Source organism: Artemia sp. Qi Xiang Cuo, chromosome 8 (genome assembly GCF_049724085.1).
Source record: "Artemia sp. Qi Xiang Cuo chromosome 8, ASM4972408v1, whole genome shotgun sequence".
Lineage (NCBI taxonomy): Eukaryota > Metazoa > Arthropoda > Branchiopoda > Anostraca > Artemiidae > Artemia > Artemia sp. Qi Xiang Cuo.
Window position 1 is genome coordinate 27,463,900 of NC_142801.1, and position 23,226 is coordinate 27,487,125.

Here is a 23,226-nt window from a genome sequence, read left to right on the forward strand (position 1 = left end):
TTTCGAATAATGCTGCTAAATCTAGCTCACCCTCTATGAAATATACGCCTCCCCCTTACGGAATTCCTCCATGGAAATTTCATCCAACGTAAAGTGCACCTCCCCCCATCAAATTCCCTCCAGACAATTCTTTCCTTGCTGAGAATCCCCCCTCTCTGTGAAATTGCCTGTGGACAATTCACCCTCGAAAATTCTCCTTAGCATTTTTTCATTGGAATAAGACTTTAATCTATATATTGGTTTCTTGGCCACTCCAGAAATGCCCCCTTCCATGGAAATTATTTCCCAGAAAACAAAATGCACAGAAAAAGCCCCCGGAACATCTCCATATAAAAAATTTGGCAAAGAGAATGTAAAACAATTAAAAAGGATTTCATATAGTAATTCTGTCAATATCCCCCAGTATAACATTTCCCCCAGAATATTCACTTTCCTGAAATTTCCCTCCCAAAGGAAAATTCTCCCCTTAGAAATCCACCCCAAGCACAACTTCCCCCCTGGCTAAGGTGCATCTTTGCACTTTTAAATGTTTGATGGAGAGTGTATAACTACAGAAAGTGTATGCTAGTGTTTCAATAAACTCAACAGAAACCGTATGAGTGTAGGGACCTATAAAAACAAGTACATCTTCTCGTAACATAATTTGCCCTCTAAAAACGAGTCTGATTTTATCTACTGGTCTATCTCTTATCAAATTCTTTCTGAACTTAACAAAGTTTAAATGGCTTATCAACATAGAGTTCTCTTCTACCCCATGGCACCTGCATGCTACTTACTGTTATTAAATAAAAAAAACAAGTTTTTTAAACTGAAAGTAAGGAGTGACATTAAAACTTAAAACAAACAGAAATTATTCCATATATGAAAGGGGCTTTCCCCTCCTCAACGCTTTGCTCTTTACGCTAAAGTTTTTTATTGTTTTAAAAAATAAAGTTGTGAGACAGAGTCAAACTTTAGCGTAAAGAGCGAGGCGTTAAGGAGGGGACAGCCCCTTTCATATACGGAATAATTTCTGTTCAATTTAAGTTTTAATGTCGCTCCTTACTTTCGCTCCTTACGTCGCTCCTTACGTTTAAAAAACTTGTTTTTTTTATTTAATTTCTGATCGTTTTTTAGTTAATGCAGCTTTTATTTTGGCTCACCGTCATTGAATAAGTAAAAAAAATTTGCATAAAAATTGTTCTTTTCTTTTGCTAAATGGATGTCTCTAAATTTGGTTATGACGTAATTTATAAATTAACTTACGTAACTAACTTCTATATTCGTATATTTTTCTTCTGGAATAAATTCAAAGTTGCAGATTTTTGCAGATATGAGCTTGAAACCTATGTAATAGGGTTTTCTGATACACTGAATCTGATGGTGTGATTTTCATTAAAATTCTTTCACTTGTAGGGGATGTTTCCCCCCTCTTTAAAAATCAGGTAAATTTTCTCAGGCTCGTAGCCTTTGATGAGTAATACTAAACTTAATAAAATTTATATATTTAGAATCAGCATTATAAACACATTCTTTTGATACATTTATTGACATCAAAATTCCGTTTTTAAAAATTTCGATTACTATTGAGCCGTATCGCTTGTTTTTTTTATTGTTTTTTTTATTACATATATGTTTTTATGTATATGAGGAGGTTCTCTCCTTAGGCAATACCACGCTCTTTACCTTAAAAGTTAAAAAAAAATTAATTCACAAACCCCTGAATCACAAAGGCCGTTTAATTAGAATATATAGCTCTTTTGAAAGCACTAAAAAAACTGTAGCGTAAAGAGCGAGGTGTTGACTTGGGGGAGAACCCCCTCACATACATTATAATTTCTGTTCGTTTTAAGTTCTAATGTTGCTTCTTACTTTCAGTTGAAAAAACTTGTTTTTTTTTATTTAATTTCTGATCGTTTTTTAAATAATGCTTGGAAATCCTGCATCCCCTTCATAGAAATTTCCCTTCCCCCAAAGACACCTCCTCTGAGAACAGTTTCGCCCGAGTGACCCCCTCCTTTAGCCCCCCCCCCTCCAGAAATAAATCCTTCCTGAAAATGTCTGTATACTTCCCAATAACCAATAAATAATGCTGGCAAGTCCGGCGCCCCCTTCATGGCAATTTCCCTTCCCCCATGAAAATTTCCCTTCATGGACAGATCCTCCAACATAACCCCCGACTCACCCACCCCCACTACCAGAAAAAAAAACCTCCTGAAAACTTCTGTATACTTCCCAATAACCAATACTATATGTTAACATTGGGTAAAGTTCATAACTTTTAGCCCTCCTCCTGGGGACTTCGGGGGATTAAGTCATCCTAAAAGACATAGTTATTATATTTTTGACATGCTGAACAAAATGGCTATCTCAAAATTTTGATCGGGTGACTTTGGGAAAAAAATAAGCATGGGAGGGGGCCTAGTTGCCCTCCATTTTTTTTGGTCACTTAAAAAAGGGCACTAGAACTTTTAATTTCCGTTCGAATGAGCCCTCCCAAGATGTTCTTGGACCACTGGGTCGATACGATCACCCCAAAAAAAAAAAAAAAAAAAAAAAAAAACGCAACCATGATCTTTATTATGGCAAAATATAAAATTCCACATTTTTTTATATAGGTGCTTTAAACCTCTAAAGTAGGGTTCTCTGATACGCTGAATATGATGGTGTGATTTTCATTAAGGTTCTATAACTTTTAGGGGGTCTTTCCCCCTTTTTTTGGAAATCAGCCAAATTTTCTCAGGCACGTAACTTTTGCTGGGTAGCACTAAACTTGATGAAAGTTATATAAATAGAAATCAGCATTGAAATCTGATTCTATTGATGTATCTATTGGTATCAAAAACCCGTTTTCTAGAGTTTTGGTTACCATTGAGCTGGGTTGCTCCTTACTTACAGTTCGTTACCACGAACTGTTTGAAAGGGGTTATGATAAGCAAAGTTGATGACATCACAATTCACAAACGGGTTCCATAAGCAATGTCAGCTAGCTAGTAAATAAGTTAAAGGGATGACAGTTAAATGAAAATAGGATTTTGGAATATATTTTAATGAACAAGGCTAAAAGCTGAAGTTGTGTAAGGTAAGTAGTGATTTATAATTATGATAGCAATACAGGATGAAATGTGAGCTAAAATAACTAGTAATTTACAATTATATAGAGGGGGGAGGAGTGGTGGTAGGTAGGCTACTTCAAAGTACCTTACCAGGACATACCTTAGCATGTAGATCCATCCCTGAAAGTTTCATTTTCCTAACCCAAACCCTTTCCAAGATAGCTAAAAGTAACTAAAGTAGAATTTTACCAAAAACATAAATAGGCCTGTAACATTCCTAAAACCTCTCAAATTATCTTTATCCCCTCCCCCCTATTCTGCAAATATATGCTATAGCCCCAAATTATGTTTTTCTCATGCATTTTCTATTTCTTGAAGTAGAAGTTAAAATTAGCAGTTCTTAAGAAGGAGACATGCTATAACAAAAAGACATTTTTAGATTGCTATTTTTTATGATTATTTTCAGGGGTTTGTTTGCATTTTCAATAATTCATCCCCAGTCCCCCCTCTAACAGTTTCATATAGCCCTAGGCTATTAGAGGAACTAACCTAACTCAAAAATGATGGCATTCTTACTTTATAATATGCATTCATAGCCTACTTTTTAAGTTGCAGAATAATCTGAGGTTTTCTCCTTTTGAAGCTCCAGAGTTGATAATTAAAGTTGTTTTCTAAGTTATTCAGTGACCAGGTCCAGTTGGATAGTCAATAGTATCCTGGCTGAGTTTACACTCTAGTGGACCACTCAGCATCCAGCCTTCATTTGAAAATGTCAAAAGATTCAGCTCTAACTGTGTCTTTTAAGAGTTTATTCAAACTGTTGACAATTCTTGAGGAAAAGAATTGTGTGTAGATTCTGGTTACAGTAGACTGCTCAACAAATTTCAGTTGATGACCCCTGGTTCTTGAACTAGGACCAATAATAGGAAATAATGATGGGACAGTATTAAGGACACCCTAGATGGTCAATCATTTTGATCAAAAGCTTCTGTAAATCAATTGATTAAAGCATGATTGACCATTTAGGAACCTTTTTGATGCTTGAGTCAAGTGTTGATGGTGATTGATAGAAAAAAGTGACTCAATTGGTTCATAGATGGTCAATCATGCTTTAATCAATTGATTGACAAAAGCTTTTGATCAAAATGATTGACTGTCTAGGGTGTCCTTTAGCCTTCATTAACTTATAAGTTAGAATGACATCACCTTCTTTTCTCCTATATCAATTGTTAGGAGTTTCAGGATTGCTAGTCTTGCAGGGTAGGAAAGCTCCCACATACTTTGGTGGCATGTCTGTACACATCTTCCAAAACTTTTATGTCTTTTTTTTTAAATAAGGGGAGGCTAGAGGCATTTGGACAAGTCCCTGATATAGAAGACATAATTTTAGCTGAACAAGTGGAAAGGGTATCTTTAATCAGCACTAGAGTTGAACTAGCTCCATCAGCAGATCTCTTAGCATGAATACTGAATTTTGATTTCAGTTTCAATAGTGACTCCAAGATCCTGCTTCTTATTTACAGAGGAGATTAGGTGGCCTGAGAGAAAATAAGAGTGACAAGGATTCATTTTGCCAAAGTGAATAACTTGGCAACATTAAATTTAAGAAACCAAGCTCCATCCCATTGACCAAGCAGTCTAAGATTATTTTGTAGAAGGGTATGATCTTGACATGACAAGGCTGGTCCAAGAAGCTTTGAGTTGTCAGCATAGAGCATTAATTTACTGCTGACAGTAGAACAAGCATCATTGATGAAGATATTAAATAGTTTAGGAACCAAAACACTTCCCTGAGGAACTATGCTCAAAACTTGCTTAGAGGACAAATGAATATGGTTACCAGAGCCATCAAACAACTGAACACACTGAGGTCACACCTAAAGAAAATCAAGGATCCAGAGGAGGGATTTCTCTTCAAGCTTGACAACACATTTGGTAAACTTCTAGACAAGCTACTTAGTACTTTTTGTTATCTTGGAAAAGGGATAGGTTAGGAAAATGAAACTTTCAAGAATGGATCTACAGACTAATGTATGCCCTGGGAAGTTATTTGTGCCTACCTCCACTCCTTCTCACTCTAGAGGGCACTGGTCTTAATTCTGATTGCTTTTTAAACAATGCTGGAAAATCTGGCTCCCTCTCCATGGTAAATTCTTTCCACCCAGACAATTCTATTTTTGCTGAAAATTCCCCCCAGCAAATCGCTTGCAGACGACTCCGGCTGACAATTTAGCTTCACAACTCTAAACAATCCTCTTTAATGAGGTTTCAAAGATTTGCAAATGTACATTTTCTAAACTTAGAAACAAAAACCATTTATATGGCTTAAAATTTTACTCAAATAAAATCAGTTAAATATTCAAAACTAAAACTAGAGAATAAATTCGAAAATTAAGGTATAATGTTCTTTTATCAAAATTCCAGTAGTTATAGACTTGTCAATTAGGCAAATTTCTAAGACTTTGAAATCAGACGAAGGTTAACATAGTAGCTTTACATACCTTCCCAGAGTATTTTTTGGGTCCTGAGTTCATTACTGAAAGCTTCATTTTCCTAACTTAACCCCTTTCCAAGGTAGCAAAAAGTGGCTTGTCTAGAATTTTAGCATGCAATATGACTGAAATTCTGTTATACTTTACCTCCACCCCTGCCCCTAGTGTCCAAAAATATATAGCCTAGATTATGTATTTGTTTATGAAAATATTGCCCACAGGATTATGGATACCACCTCTTAAACCTTCTAAAGGCCAGAGCATAATTTGCACCTTGCTTAAAACAGAATATGTTCAGAGATCCTTATATTATTGTGAGACTTTAAGGAGTTAATATCATTATATATTAAATAACCAGTCTACTGTCATCAGTGTTGTTACTAGCCAAAATGTTTGGGGGGGGGGGCTAGATATTTTACTGACTGGCTGGTCATTTTTACTGACTGTTTTTGTCAATAATTAGCATAATGTCCATTTCAAATACAATATGTAAAATCACTGCACAAGTTGGTAAAACTGCTGCATTTACCAACTGAGATTCAGATTTTGGTGCATATTGTGTTACTATTTTAATGCTCTTTATGTAACCAAATGCAAAATAGTGGCACCATCCAACAAATTAGGGCAGGAGCTGCTGGTAAGCTGCTGTTTTTAATGACCAAGTTCAAAATTTCTGTAGATGACATGTCAGTATTCTTGTGGTCTTTATTGAACTGAACAAAGAATTTTAGCAAGCTCTTGAAGTATCCTTATAAAATTAAATAAAATAAAGAGTGATGCTCAGCTGTTTATATAGTTTGACACAGAGGAAGGGTATATAGGGGGGTATAGCACCACTCTTTTTTGTATACCTAGATTAGCTTCTGTTATATTATTTTTGTTGTTGTATTGATGTTATGACAAGTAAAAGACACACTATTCAAAATAGGATTTGCTTTCAGTAGAGTAGAAATGACAATGTGACCTTTAAAAGGTTTAAATGGGTAGTCCTACTTCTGTTTGTGGTAGTTTCTATTTGATTTAATTTTGACTTGATTATTTATTCATCTGTTATTTGTTATCTTTATGTCTGAAAATTATTTTTTTCTTATTTCAATCCTTCATTGACAGTAATTTTAGCTTGATTTAGGATTTAATGTGGTCTATTATTAGGATTTATTGGTCTATTGTATAAAACAAACTCCAGAAGTGAAGTTTGATTAATGCTAATGAAAAAAAAATATAATGAATATAGAATACTTTATTAGCAAAATTGTTCAGGTTCTTTTATTTACCAACTAAATGCAACTACAATATGGGTATGCCCGCTGAGAGTCTAGCTCATATTACAAGGCAAATTGTGAAAACCACAACTTGGAAATATGCTCCCAGAATGCAGGAATGTCCTCAAGAACCATATTAAAAAGAACCTGGCCTTCTGCCTTTACTGCTGCTTGCCACATGTACTCTACTATGCCTAAGTATGAATATAAGCGATGGTGGGATATACCTTGGTGCTGTTTGTTCCTCCATTTTGCAGAACCCCACATTCAAGTGAAGAAGACGTTGCAAACGAAGCAGTCAAGTTAAAAATGAAAGTTAATTCCCAATAATCTAATGCTGTGAGCCTTAGTTTCCTAAAATCAAAACGAACGTTTATAACTTCGATAAGTAGAAAATCCGTCGTAGTAAAAACTGAATTATTAGGCGTTATACTGCGTAATATTTTAGAAATTGAGTCTCGCATTTCTGATATTGTTAAGCATGCTAATGCATTTTCGTCTGTTCTTAAGTTCTCTTCTAAATTTTCATGCCCAAAAGCAGATAGCCTTCGCCTTTAGCCTATCTCTTATCTGTCCACAGCTTGAGTATGCTTGCCCAGTGCAGCATTTTGGTCTTATGGTGGATCAGTCCAATAGACTAGAAATTATCCAGAAGAGAGTCCTGAGACTTATATATTGTCAGGGTAAAGTACCTTACATTCTCCTCCTCCAGGAATTCCGCCTCCCTATCCTGGCAGCCAGACGTGTAACTCTTTGTACCAATTTTCGAAATAACCTGCGTTGTAACCTATACTTTCAATGTATACTCCCAGCCCTTCATTGCCCTCCAAAGCCCCATTTACCCCAATCAAAAGCACAGAAAATCCCGGTTCTAAATCCTATCAATGCAAGAACTGAGCATAATGGAAAGAGCTTTGTGCCAGCATTTGTTGTAATAATGAATAAATGAAAAATGTTAATGTCTCATGTGTGTTGTTGTTTTTTTGTTTTTTTCTACTATGCCCTTATTTTTATTCATTTTCTTAGATTACTTATTTTACTTACATTTTACTTAGATACTTATGTGTGTGTGTACTTATGTACTCATTTTTATTCATTCTGCTCATTTTATTTGACAGGCCAGTTGGGTTCATTGCTATAGGCTATGTTTTAATATTACGTTTGTGATGTTGTTTTTATGTTGTGAGAGTTTGCTTAGTAATAAAGTACTATTATATTATTCTACACTTATCTCAGATTTGCCTCTCAATCACTTGGACTATCTGTCTAGGCTTTTTCTACAATTATCTATGTCTTAATGGCTGCAAAATAATTGATTTTAATTATTTTGTTAGTCACCATGGTCGTTTTTTTTTTTCATTAGGTGTCATCATATTATGTTTGCTGTCTACAAATAAGTGGGTGCTCTGAATTTTTTTGATTGATTTTCTTCTATTGCTCTATTCAACTGTGCTAGTAATGCATTTTGGGCTCTGTATCTAGCTTAGAATCAGTGAAATAAAATCATTTCCTTTATGCTTAAGCTGGACAGAATTTTCTGGACTGTATCAAAACTTAATTTATTGTTGAATGGACTGTAGCAAAATGGTTTTTTTGTTATCTTGTTTTTTTTAGTGAAGACCAAGATTCTTTTTTTTTTTGTGCTTCAAAACAGTTCCTACTCCAGTCACTGTAACTTGGGCAGTGCCTAGGATGCCATAAGAAGCTAAAGGGTACTGGATTTCCCTGCTTGAATGCTACTCATTATTTCAATCTTTGGAGCTAACTTTAGCAGGAGATTTTTTGGGGAGATTTCCTTCTTTTTGAGGGGGAAAATATTAGTGAGAGAGAAAACCTGACGTTTGTCATTTGTCAAATAATATATGTCAAGGGGTGTAAGTTTAAGTAAAAGTAGATGTAGCTAATAATTAACTTTCTAACTCACTTTAAGTAGTGCCGACAAAAAATATGGTTTTCCCCATTTTATTGTGGGGTAGCTATTCCCATCTTTTATTACTCAAAGATTATCTGTGATTGAAGATAATGAGAAATAAGTATATATAATTTTCAACTCACAATTTTCTCCCAGTCAGTATTTTACTGGTAGGCCTTGCTTCAGAGAGTTATTATTTCTTTCTGTTGGGCCTCCACTGTAAAGTTAATCCTTACTTTTGCCAGAGCTTTTCCTTCCAACATTTTATTGGCCATTTCTGACATCTTATGTGTGCTATATTATTTTATTGGTATGTAAACAAGCCATTGATTGTTTAATTTTCTTTTGAGTTTATGGAAATTTAGATGAATTTCTTGTTCTGGTGAAATTTTCCAAAATTAAATTAAGAAACATTTATTTTTCTTGAAAGTAAAAATTCTTTGTTAAAACTTTTAATGTGCAGAACCTCTTTCTAAGAATAGTTATGATTTGCAAATACAATGTTTGGGTTTTGATGACTCTTATGAAAAGAATAGTCTTCTGATGCTCAAACACACCCACAGGGGCTGGATTCGCGTATATGTATCTAATGCTCCCCAGCAAAAGAGAGCTGACCAGTGACAGCATCTTCATGATCTGGCTCAAAACTTGTCAGCTTACCCTTGTATGTTGTGCAATTTCAAATCTAATTTAAAAAAAGAAAACAATAAACAAAATGATTTAATTTGCGATTACTGAAATCAAAATATGTAAAAAACATTTGATGAATCACTTGTCAGTGATCACATTCTATTTTTGTACTGAAGAACAAAATAAGTATAGGAGTAACATTAAGAAAAATGTGTTGCATTGAACTAGAATTAATGCCTACTACCCGTTTGTCCATGATGTCTATGTACTAATACAGTTTTTCTCATTTTTAGGGATCAAGGAAGAAGATTTCAGCTAGTATGCTTCAGCTGGAACCATCTACCACTATTTGTAGGCCTGACTCTTGGAATAGCCTTTGGTTTGATTCTAACTCCCATAGTTACTGACAGTTGTGCTTCCCTAGACATATCAACTACAAAGAATGTCACTATTGATGAATATGAACCTCGCGTTAACCTCGCTGGAAAACCAGTATCTGCCCGAAAACAACCTAAAGTCCTTACTAGACCAAGGTATTATTCAACTGAGCTTGGACTAAGAGAAAAACTATTTGTAGGTGTACTTGTAAATAATCCATCTGTTGACCTTTTTGGATTATCAGCTGCTGTGAATCAAACGTTGGCCCAGTATGTTGATCGTATTGCATTCTTTATTGAAACAGTTGCAGGAAAAAAAGTAAATACAAAGAATCTACCAGTAATTGGATTTATTGATAGTAAAAGAGGACTTCTACCTCTTCACGTGTTGAAGTACATATCTGATAATTTTTTAACTGGATTTGATTATTTTATGCTTGTCAAAGATTCAACTTATGTTAAGGGACGACAATTGGCTGAGCTGGTGGGTCACTTAAGTATTAGTGAAGATGTATTCCTTGGCAGTAACCCAGGCCGAAGACAAAGCTACTGTTCAATAGGTCAGTACTTAAAATGTATTAACTCAAGACAAAGGTAAAAGAAATCTAGTCTTAACTGTGTAAATACCTAAGAAGAGACCACCTCCTAGACCCATCTTAAATCTATTCATACCCAAAAACCATGATATTGTAAGATTTTTAGTTGGTTGTTTCAAAATTAGGAAGTTTCTAAGGCACTACCACCTTTTCATCAGCATTACCACATTAACCGTCAAAATGTTACCAAAGCAAGTTATAAATTCAAACGAAAACTACATCCTTTTAAACTGTGTAAGGCTGTATTGTTTTAGCTCTTTTCTGATTTTTGACTCATCGTTTTTTGTTTTTTGGCACCTGCTACTACTGAAAACTGCATAGTTGTACATAGAGGTCTTTTTTGTTTGTAACTGAGTTCTCCTGTAGTTCTCAATTTTATAGAAATATATGGCTGTGTAAGTTTCCAATTAACCAATTTAAACAATCAGATTTCATTATCACTGTACTTGGTACTTTAATGTTGTTCTTTTTCTCCTCATTCTTGACTTCTTCTTTTTTCTCTTTTTTATTCTCATCTTAGGTATTTAAGGAGGAACTGTGGTTAAAAGCTGATAAACTCTACAGCACCAACAAGCCATTTGGAATGGAGATCAATGCCAGCAAGACCACGGTTACGGTGACTACAAGACATGAGCTAGATAATCCTCCATTATCACTATAGGTGACCAACCAGTCAAAAACAGTGTTCCTTCTCTTGTACCTAGGTAGTTTACTCTGCTCTGACGATTTTCATAGCTGTGATGTAAAACGAAGACTAGTACCTGCTTGGATTAGCCTCCAAAGACTAGCCATCTACTGGAAAATAACCATCTGGCCAGCAAACTGAAATTTGTGCCTATTCCATAGCCAAGTCATCCCCATAGTCTATGTAGGCTATAGCTACAAATCATGGACACTCAAAACCGAAGACAAGAGAAAACTTCTAGCATTCAAGATAAAAGGCCTCTGTTGCATTGTGAGAATTTGGCACTGACACCCAAAACCATAATTTTGATTGTTGACCTGGTTTTATGGGATTTTGTCATCCTGTTTAGTAATTAGGCTGATGACTGATGACGTGCGATTTTGAAAACCCTATTCTCCCAGCAAGGAGCAGATCAGGTATGGACCCTGTAAAGGTACGCTTATGAATTCAGCTTGTGCTTTTCACCAATTTTGCTGATATTTGACTTTGGCTGGGATCCTTTTTGGTTGAGATGAAAAGCCTTTAAAGACAACATTACTTCTTTTCCACATTGTTGAATCGGTACAAACTCGGAAAAGGTAACTAGGACATCAACTGTTGCTTCTGGCTAAGTTTGGTTGATATCCAACAGCATTTAGTAGATATCCCGATAATTTAAATTTAGATACTCTTTTTCCCCATAGGGGCTGGATTGGTTCAAACACCCTTAAAGACACAAGAACAGCACTAGCTGTTGGTTAGCTCTGGCCAAGTTTCGTGAAAATACAACCTCCTTTCCTGTTATATTTCCTGATGACATTAATTTAGGAGCTCTTTTTCTGTACAGATGTCAAATTTGGCCGTTTCCCTGAAGAGGAAAAAAGTGGAAATTATTCCTCATTTTCCATTAAGCTTTGTTAAGATCTGAAATTTTGTTATGGTAGATATTCTGATGAGAATAATTTGAATAAGATGCAGTACATAAGATGCAGATCTTGGTCTTGCTCCTGGAATACCTCAAGTAGGGCTCAAGCTTCTACCAAATTTGATTGAGATTCGACGGCTTATTCTGGTAGATATTGTGATGACAAGAATATAGGGACCCTCTCTTCCCATTGAGGTTGGTCCGGGTACGGATTCGCAAAAGGCACAACTGGGATGTTTACCCTTACTTCCTGCCAAATTTAGTTGATACACAACAGCCGTGTATGGCAGATATCCTGACAAAAAAAAGATGCCAAGGCACTCAATCCCCTACAGTGGTTGGATTGGGCCTGGATTCCAAAACGGCTTTTTGTGGAAACTTGTTGAAATGTTAAAACCCTTCCTGATAACTGGAATTTAGGCCTCATTCCTATCAAGTATAGGACTGTTTCAAACCCTAAAAAGTATTAGTTGAACACCAGTTCTTTCTTCCCATCAAGTTTGACTGAGAACTGACAACCTATGCTGATAGTTCTGTAATAACGAAACATTTTGAATCCCCCCTGTGCAGGTAAAATTGAGTAAAAATTTCATAAGACCCGACTAGGACAATTACTCTTTTCTTCTATCAAATTTGCTTGGGTTTGATGTCATAATGACAAGAATTAAAGGGTCTGAATGATGACAGATCCCCATAATGCACAATCCCATGACCCCTTCAACCTTTTCTTGTAGATTTCCTGATGTAGTGGATTTAGGGAATTCCCTCTTCCCAAGAAGGAAAATTGTGCCTAGATACCCAAAAAATACAAATAGGGGAATATTATTACTTTCTAAAAAGTTAGATTTATTGTTAGTTACATTCCAGTAGATATAGTAAGGATAGGAATTTAGAAACTCTCTCAGCCCACAGGGTTCACAATGGATAAGCACAACTAGCAAACTTACTCTTATTTGCCACCCAGTTGGAGCAGTTCAATAATTGCTTCTGTTAGTGAACCTGATGACAAGTCTTTAGAGATTTCCCCGCCCCCCCCAACTTTTCTTCCCCTGCAGAAGTTAGATTTTTCCTTTCCAAAAGGCACAACTATTCTTAATCTCACTTCTTGTCAAAGTTGGTTAAGACGTGGTAACTATTTCAGATAGATGCCTTGAATAAAAGAATTTAGGGTTCCTCCTGCCCTCCTTCTGAAAATTTATCAAAAGAAAAGAAAAAGATGCTATTTGGGAATTCTAAATCCACTCTTCTGGACTTGTTTTCTGGAAAATTAGAAGACATTGACAATTTTGGTCCAAGGATACATAATTCCAAGTTTTACACAAATCTCGCATGACATGATCCTTAAAAAGTTTACGTTTGGATCAAGGACAGTTGCATTCGGCTTAATTTTTTATATTATTTAGTAAGCTATATGAAAACATTTTTGGCAAAAAATGCTTAAAAAAATTTTTTTTGCAAAAGTCTGTAAATGCATAAAATTATGTTAATGATTCCGATTCGAGTAGACCCTCCAATTTTTTCAGTTTTCGGTTCTGATCAATCATCCCATGTGAGCATGGGGATGATCTTGACTGTTTGCACCATGTGAGCAGAAAATTATGTGTTTTTTGTTTTAGAAGTTTATCTATCCCTCTCTTTCTGACTCTCTTTTTTGTACTCTCTCTCCCTCTCTTTTCAACTTACTTCCTCCATCAGAAATGTTTGGGGTAGCTAATAGGATTGTTATTGGTGCAATTAAAGTGATGTTTGACCTTGTAACTGTCTACATAATTGTGACCTTGTATATGTTTTAACCTTTACTTATTTATTTGTAGAAGGTGGCATCATTTTGAGTCACTCTGTCTTGCATAAACTGAGTTCACATCTGGAGTGGTGTGCTGCAAATATACCTCTTGGGAATGATGATATCGTTGTTGGTCAGTGTGTAAAAGAGGCTTTGCAACTTCAGTGTGCGCCAGAGGCACAGGTGAGTTTTCATTATTGTATTATTCAGCCGACTCTTCTAAATGTTGATTTGAGCAAATGTAATCCTTAACAGTTTTGTCTAGCTGGATGTACAATAAAAACTGTTCTTTGGGTCGTTTTTTTTTCTACTTTTGTGTATAGCCATTACTGGTTTCTCAATTAAGCTGATATCTCCACCCTGCCGTCTCTGACTCCCTAGAAGTCTAAAAATACTCATTAAGTGCAGCATTTCGTTTCATACACAAATGACCTCTGCTCCCCAGAAATCTTTGTAAATATTGTTGGTTTTTCAGTCCCATTTTGTTTAACCTTTTGGTTGTATAGGACTTTCCTATGCACCCGACATGTGTCAATGAAATGAATAACATAGGGATTATTAAAGGAAGTTTGCTGCAATTTGTAAAAACCGATGAGCTGTGTGATAACGTATCTATAAGATCCTTAAACTGCACAATGCTTTTGGTTTATAAAAGGTTTTGCGCTTTAGAACGTGTCGTTTTAAACTCAAATACTTGGATGTTGGTGTATCTTAAATAAAAAATTTCAAAAAAATATCTGGTAGAGGAGGGTTGTCTGGACGAATTTCTTCTATTTCTTCTATTTGTTTCCACTTATCGCATCACATCAAGCCGTCTGAGGCAATACAGATGTTCATGCTCTTGTTCAACTCTATTCTGAGCTTCAATCTTTGCTACCGCCCATAAAATCGACACGCCCTTTAATTTTTTTTTTATCATTGCTTATATTTTTGCAGGGTCAAGAGTATGCCTCGTTGCCAATACCTAAAGATATAAGTCCTATCCAGATTGAAGATTACCTTCAAACTGAGATGGCAGCTTTTACCAGCAGCGTGACAATTCACCCAGTTAATGATCCAGTCGTTCTCTATCAGCTACATAGACAAACTACGCTTGTGAGTTATTATTTATTTGCTTTTTTTTTGTCAGCAGCAACATCTTATCAACATTTATGACTAATAATCCAACTGTTTTTATGCTTTGTAGTTTTTTTTTATACATGTATGAACGGGTTTGCTTTTCCATGTTTTTGTAGTAATTTTGTTCATTTTAAAAGTACTTACCAGTCTTTTCAATTGGCAATCTTTAATATGTGCCATTAGAATTACATCGTCAATTTTTGTTTTCGTTATCATTGATATTTAAACATAAATTTAAATTTTTCACTAATTTAGCCAGTACAAAAAAAACTACTTAGTCTTGACCGATCGTAAAGGTCATGCACGGCCTGTTATTTCATTAAGGTGTTTTTGTTGCTTCTGTAGCATTTGAGGTTTGTCCATAGTATGAAATTCAGGCAATTAATTTATTGGTTCCAATTTGTTTGTATCTTCTATAGACGTGAATTATCTAATACGCACTGATTTTGAATATGAAACATTGGAGGATCATTATTAAGGTCCTTGGTCACGTGGTATCTCCAAGCACACAATAGGTATATATTTCACCAATGCTGATTGATTTCTATGGATTTTTCAGATTGTTAATTGCATGTCTAAGGGTAATCACACTAATCAAGAGGCATTAATTACCATGTTTCTCAACGAGTTTCAATTTCTACTAAAGCTGGTATTCTAGGGTTTTCTGAGTCTCGTAATTAAAAACCTAAAGATGCTATTGCACAAAAGATGGACGTGTTAAACTTTGTTGAATATCAGAACTACGCCAAGACTTCCAGTCTGTATGATCGGAATGCCACTAAGTGGAGCCCTTGTCCCCTTCAGTACCCTCACCTCTGCGTCAACGACTTCAATTATGAATACATTTTGTACCCCTTTCAGCTCAGGATTATTCAGGGAATTGTCCTAAAGGATTTATCCCAATTATTAAAAATAACTAAGACCATAGCGCGACTATTCTAAATCAAAACCACTCTTGATACATATTTGAAAATGGTGTTTTATCTCTACCAAAATTGATATTTAAGATTTTTTGTATAAAACTTGTTAGCCAAGATTTTATGTATAAAACTTGTTAGCCAATATAGCCACCACTAGTATGTACAAAAATGTCAATTACAAAACGAACTGAAATGAAAAGAATTTTTTAATGAAAATTAAAAAGTGAATTTAAAATTAAAAGCAAGTAGAAATTAGCTTAGGTCAAATACCAAGTCTAAAACGAGCAGAGTTTGCAATGAGGTATAATACCAATCTGAAAACACGCACAAAATACGACAGATAAGACTAGTACTGCCACCCATTAAGCTCTCGCCCCCTCTCGAAAGATAGAGTGTCATTTACACCACTGAATACAAATATCTTTTTCTTCTGCTGTGTAGCATTAAGAAACTATAAATCGTCAGTCTGGTATCAAAAGGACGTATCTCCCTAACTGTAAATTTTCAGAAGAGCAGAAAAAAACCTCTCAATTTTTTTTCTTTCTTTTTTATTTCCCCTCCGATAACCGTAAAACAAAAACGGATTGATATGTGAAATCAACCCGTTTTTGTTTTATGGTTATCGGAGGGGAAATAAAAAAAGGTTATAATGTTTTTTTTTGTTTTTTTTTTTTTGCTCTTCTGAAAATTTAAAATTATGGAGATAAGTCCTTTTGATACCCGACTGACGAAATACTGCTCAAACTTCCGGGAACTCTTTTTTTCGATATCAGTGTATTTGTGACATTCAATTTGGTTTTAATAGTCAATAGATGGTACAAATTTTCAGTGATCTTTTTACTTTTAAATCTTTTTCATTCAAATGTACAGAAAATCAATTAGAGGAGTTAAATTTCCAGTTTTAGTAACTTATTTAGTTTTCAGTAAGGTGCATATCATAATCTAGTCTTTTTTTTTGGGGGGGGGGGAGGAGGGCTAAGCGGATTCGACAAGTCATTTAGTTTTCTATTTCGTAAAGAACTTGTTTTTGTCACTGTTTTCTTCCTTTAACTTTAAACCCGTTCCTTTCAAATGTATAGAAAATTAACTGGCTAAACGAAACTTTCTATTTAATTAATCTATTTATTTAGTTTTCAGTACAGTGCAAATGACGCTCTAGTTTATTGTGGAGTTTGAGAGGGGGCGGCAACACCAATCTTATTTGGGCTAACATTTATGTTTTGAATTTGGTTCATTGTTCATTGATAGTACTTTCTGCTTGTTTCAGTTTTGCTTTCTACCGATGGAAAATAATTCATTGCTCTTTATTTAATCTCTGTAAACATTATTTAGCTAGTTCTTTATTTTTCAGCGAATTATTGACACACTTGACGAGAAAATTAGCGATCTACGTTCCGCCATTGTTAGCATGGCACAAGTGGCTCCTGGTGGCGTTGCTGCTTTAACCTGGCCAATTGGGAGTCCTCCAAGGTCCAGACCTGCTTCACGTTACGACGTTATCCGATGGGATTATTTCAATGAAACTCACATGTTCTTAGATAAAGAAAGCAGTGTTGTCAAAGGTCTAGTTGGAGTTGAAAAACAAGAAGTCGAGGTACGTTATTGGGATTTAACTATTTTTTTTTTTTTTTTTTTTTTTTTTACCAAAGAAAACGTATCAAATGTAACTAAAAGATAAGTTTTACTGGTAGAATAACTTTGGTGTGCATAAGTAAAAAAAACGATGGTCAAAGCTGTCACACATACAGGTTTCTTTCAAAACTCTTGCTGCGTGGGCTAAAGCCTTGGCCTACGAGGTCAGCCTGAAATGACGATTAGGTTTATTTATGATTGGCCGATTGGGATCATTTGAGAAGAGGGAGAAGGAAAGAGATGTGGATGATCTTTTCCGTTATACGCGCAGCACTGCACCTGGAATCTGAACAGGGTATCCAGTTTTACAGCAGATCAAACAATAGAAAGAACAAACAAATACATTATTAGGGCTATACATGTGTCCATCAGGGGGGGGGGATTGTCAGAATAATGACTATTATATTGGAAATGAGCATAAAATAAAAAACCCAAGAATACTATTTTTATCTTATCGCAGTTTGTGTATAGCTTAGGGCTATATTTGGGAGTATGAGGGAGGTGAAGGTGAACAGTAGCTAACGCAACTTTAACTATAAAAATTAGCATGAAAAATGCCCCTCTTTTTGTTCTAGCGAGGAGTAAACGACTAAAAAATACATTTTAAATAGTGCTATGCTTATAACAGAAAAGACCCTGATGTAATGTCAGTTGTGTAAGGATTTAGAAGGTAAACGAATGGGAAGGATTTGTTCAGCATTATTAACTTGTAATTTACTAGATAAGCTGATTAATTAAACACGATATTTATTTTATGTAAATATAGTTAGGATTAAAGTTTATTATTATGATAGTAAAAGTGACTCTTAAAGCTGAGTAATTATATAGTCAAACCATTTTTAAAATAAGTCAACATTGATATGGACCAAACAGAGTGAGATATTGGACGATATGACGTATTTGACGGTTTTGGTTTTATCGTACCAATATTAAACACTGTTGTAGCAACGAGTAATTGAGCCTGTAAACTAGAAAACTAAATCATAACAGAGACGAATATACGGTGTAATTAGAACACGTGAAGTAGCCTACTTACTGCCATTTAATTTTTGCGTGAGAAAAACAGACGATATCTGTAGTAAGCAGAATCTATAAAGCTCCTGACATCCTTTCTGCCGCCCTGTTGAAGGTGTCATTAGCGCTTGCTTGGACAGAAAAGACCATTTTTGAAAGGGTAAACTCTTTCGAACAATAGGGAAATTGCAGTTTTCTTGTATATTGTGATTTTCTTTATTTGGGCAATTTTCATTTATGTTATTTTTTCTTTCATGCAGCTGATAACATGATGGTGAGTCTATAATCTTTCTACATTGTACGCCAGGTTGACATCTTGTGAGCCGAAGAAATTTTTCTTTTCGCATTCTAGAAATTTTCAGGGTCATAGTTGTGTATACTGTAAAATAATATGGTAAGTTACCGCTCATGGTGTTTTGTGTGTCATGGTGAAACTATTTTGTGTGTGTCAGGTATTTACTGTATATACAAGGCACTTGACCTCAAAACTTTTATTTACAAGAAGTCCTAGTTTGTTAAGGTGTCTGCACGTGAGATAAGTCGGAAACCTAATCAATTAAATTAAATCAGAGGAACGGCTATTAACAAGTCACTGCAACACCAAGCCGCCTAAGGCCAACACAGCTATGCATACTCCTCCTCCATCCCAACTATTCAAAGCCTCCCTCTTTACACCCTAGCAAAGTACCCATTTCCCTTAAATCTTTCTTTACAACCTCCTCCTACCCCAACCAGGGACGACCTGCTCTTCATTTGGCCCTAGATGATTGGCCAACTAGGACAATTTTTGGTAGTCTGTCATCTTTCACCCGCAAATCGTGTCCTAGCCATCTCAAATTTTCTCTCGTTATAGCCATAGAAAGCAGGATTGAACCACATTTTTCGGACAGTTTACTGTTTGAGATACGGTCAGTCAGTCGGGTACCCAAAACAATTTGTGGGCAATTTTTCTGGAAAACATCTCGAAAATTCTTCTCCGTTTCTGAGCGCCCACGCTTCAGATTCATTCTTGACCACTGTCATCAGTGTAGCTTCCAGTATTTTAATCTTGGTCTCCATTGCCTTTGCTGTGCTCCTTACTAAAAAGATTATTAAAATGATCCATATAAATTGGATTGAACGCAACCCTGCTTAACTCCTGATTTAATACGAAACCAGCTACTAACCTCACTCCGTACCTTAACTTCAGCAATGTTGTTCTCGTACATAGCACTAATCACTATATTGTATTTATCTGGTGTACCATACAAGGATAGGATCTTCGCTAAAGCTTTTCTGTCAGCTGAATCAAACGCTTATTCATCTATAAAACTAGGCAATAAAGGCGTTTGATGACTCAGGCACTTCTCAATTAATAATCTAAGACTGAAAACTATGTATACGTATCCTCTTATCATTTCTGAAACCAGACTTTTCTACTATTAAAACTTTATATTTACAGCAGCTCTAAATCGAAAAAGTATCATCATACTAAGTAATTTGCTTCCTATTGTAATGAGGCTAATGCCTCTATAATTACTATAATTACACTTACTCTTCTCACCTTTTTTTAGAGGGTTTTAATCGGAATTTTTTGAAAGTCGCTAGGTACTTCCCCTTAAAAAAAAAATCATATTCATAATTTTAAGTAATTTATTTCTAACTTCATAACCACCATATTAAAAAAAAACTCATTTACCACATCATCAGTACCTGGAACCTTGTACTTTTTACTACTGTCACTATTTCTTGCTCACAAAGTAAATCTTCCTTCACATCCGAAGTGTCACAAACTTTATCATTCTTGTCTATACCTCTTCCTGGGACTCTATCACGGTTCAGAATATTCTCAAAATATTCTGCCCATCTTTCTTTAACTGGGCAAGACCAGATCGACTACCTTTTAATTTATTAATATCCCAGTACAATGTTTTACTATTATGCCGTCTGAATGCATCTTTGGCATTTTATCCTTGGCCTCCACTTCACACCTCGTTAACTTATATTTTAATGCTTTCTCTACTTTCTTTACGTTCCTCTTATTTTCATAGGACCTATCACTCAAGTAATTCTTGTATAAGCCCCACCTCTCTATTAAACATAAAGTATTTTCACTAATATTCCTAGCTGCATTTCTAAATTTCTTCCCTAAGACACAATCAGCGACTTCACAAACTATTTTCTAAAATTATTCCACCCATCTTCTATATTATCAAGTTTTAAATTCTCCATTTTGGTGTTCAACAGTTCCTGGAAAATTTTTCTCAAATTGTCATCCTGGAGTCTACCAACGTCATAGCTTCCCGGAAAGTAATTACCCTTCCTAAATTTCAGCTTTAAATTAAACCTAGACACTACTATATGGCGATCTTTTTCTTTTAACATCAATAACAGCACTCCTGTATACCCTAGTATTTTATATCGATCCTGCCAGTCTTCGGTTTGCAACAACATAATCAATAAGGTTAGCTGTCTTACCATCATGTAAATACTATGTTAATTTTTGGACCATTTTATTACCAAGTAGGCTACTCTATTTGTTAAAACTAGATTGTTATTTGTTCATGTAGCTGAAAGTAAAATTCATCTGAGTCACTACTATTTCCATCAGTTGGTTCTACCGGGGCATATACTGCTATGACTGATACACTGCACTTTTATTCATGAAATGTGTGATTAGCATTCTATTATTAATACCTTCCTAAATCTGAGGATCCATAAATACATTCTGGAGTTGTTTTTTTAGTTTTTTTACCAGTACTGTATTGAGGGATCTCCTCAATCTCCACCCGCCATTTTTCAGGTATTTAGGCACTATCCCCACCTAGGTATGAAACTACTTATGTGTTTTGTATTAAATATGTGTTTAGGTTTATATTCAGTGATATCAGACTAAAATTTACCTCTTTGAAAACTTAAATGATGCCCCATCCTTGGAATGAGTTAAAAAAAAACATGAAAAGAAACAATAATATATTAAAATTGTTTCATGTTCCTCCTAAGAGCATTGTCATAAATCATTTTTTTTCTTATACAAAAAACTATTGTGGTAATCCTAATTTATGTGTAACCCACTATACAGGAAAAAGGAAGTGGTGTAACAGAAAAAAAGAATAAGGCATAAATTGAACCCTAACACACTAACTATAGGCGGATAAGTGGATGGTAAGGGCCTAGCACAAAAGGAGTATTTTTACCTAATTTATGACTCAAACGATTGAAGATGGGAATAATATCTATGGTACTTTCTAACAAATCTTCGGTTCCGATAAGACCTAGGAAGAAAAAGAAAAAAAATTGCAATAACGGAAATAATCAATTCACATATGTCTAAAATCATCACTATTGAGGATTGGGTAAAGACAATGGTCACAATAACGCGAAGAAAAGCTTTGCCAAGGCTCTCGGGTTGTAACGGCCACGATTCGCAGCAATTTTAGAAAAACAATATTTGATTTTGTTTTAATGTCATCAAGAGTCTGTGATAATAGAATTAATGGTACTGCTGTCGGTTAAACCTAATCCAACGAATAAAAGTAACACAGGGGATACTAAAACTATTGCAATCTAAATTATCAGATGAAGAATCACTAATAAAAATAAGATACTCACATTTATCAACATTTAGATCTAGCCCTATACTAGGAAATGAAGAGGCGACTTGTTGCATAGAACGCGAAAGCCTACATTTAGTGCGATTGATTAAAAGCAAGCCATCGACACAATCTAGATATGATTCATTGGAAAGACCCGAAAAACAAGAAGTCGAAATACTAGAAAGCATACTCAGTACATGAATTAAATATATAAGGAGAGAGGACTCCGCCCTGTCTAAGAGCATTGGCTAAGATTGCTAAGAGCAAACCATTGGCTAAGAGTAAACCATTGGCTAAGAGCAAACCAAGCTTGAGCATGACAAACAGAATCAAAAGCTTTGAAGAGGTCCAGAGTATAGAAATGTAGGACATTTCGATTACATGCTGCTTCTGACAAGAGGTACTAAGGCACGATGAGCATGCGGGACACCAATCCGAGCTCTGAACCCAAACTGATTTGCACCACAATTTGCAAATTGGATTATATGGGGAAGTAAAACATATTCAAAAAGTTTGCTAAGGGTGCACGCTACTGTAAATGGTCTTTACGGGTTACACGAATTAGGGTCTTTTCCGTGCTTAAGGATGGAGATTATACTACCCCATAGAAAGGAATTAGAGACTTGGCATTACACATTTGAAACTACAACTGTAAATGCGGCACAAGTTCTGGAGAATTAAAGAATAAATGAGACACACTAATACCATCAAGATCAACTGATTTCGATTTAAGACGATTAATGCTCTTAATAACGTCACGCTTATCAATTGCTATGGTATGTCTTTGAGTAACTGACGCAGGCAAAACATTGCACAATAATTTAGAAAAATTCTGATGAACATGAAAATTAACACTGGAAAAGGCTTTTGAATCGTAATCAATCCATGAGAGTCGAGATATAGTATCACTTAATGTATTCTCTTGAAGCTTGTTTGAATTAATTACATTTTTCCAATCTCTCCTATTCTTTGGAAACTCGTCACCAGAAAACCGAAGAGCAAGAAGATGTCGCTTGAAAGCTAATTTCGTTTTCTGTTTTAATAAGAACACTTGATGACTATCAGGATTCACCTTTTTTCAGGCACGAAATAATTTTTCCATAAGAGGAAAGTTATTTTGTCTCTGGTCATTTTGCTTTAACACAGAAATGTCTCTTTTAAAGAAAAGTGCTCTATGTCTCGTTTGAGATGAATAGAAGAAGAGATGAATTTTTGATTACCAAGGGAAGTTCCAATGTAAACCTAATATTAGCAAAACTTGTAGGAGATTTAAATTTTCTGTTGCATTGA

The 23,226-nt window shown here is 35.2% G+C and overlaps 1 protein-coding gene across 1 annotated transcript in view; it reads left to right on the forward strand.

Moving 5' to 3' along the window:
* Window positions 1–23,226, forward strand: part of Chpf (Chondroitin polymerizing factor) — a 36,005-nt gene that overhangs the window by 7,707 nt on the left and 5,072 nt on the right. Inside the window, exons 2-5 of the mRNA XM_089093320.1 lie at window positions 9,625–10,268; window positions 13,708–13,859; window positions 14,613–14,771; window positions 17,067–17,309. Of these exons, the coding sequence (XP_088949446.1) occupies window positions 9,625–10,268; window positions 13,708–13,859; window positions 14,613–14,771; window positions 17,067–17,309 (1,198 nt within the window). The remainder of the gene's footprint in view (window positions 1–9,624; window positions 10,269–13,707; window positions 13,860–14,612; window positions 14,772–17,066; window positions 17,310–23,226) is intronic.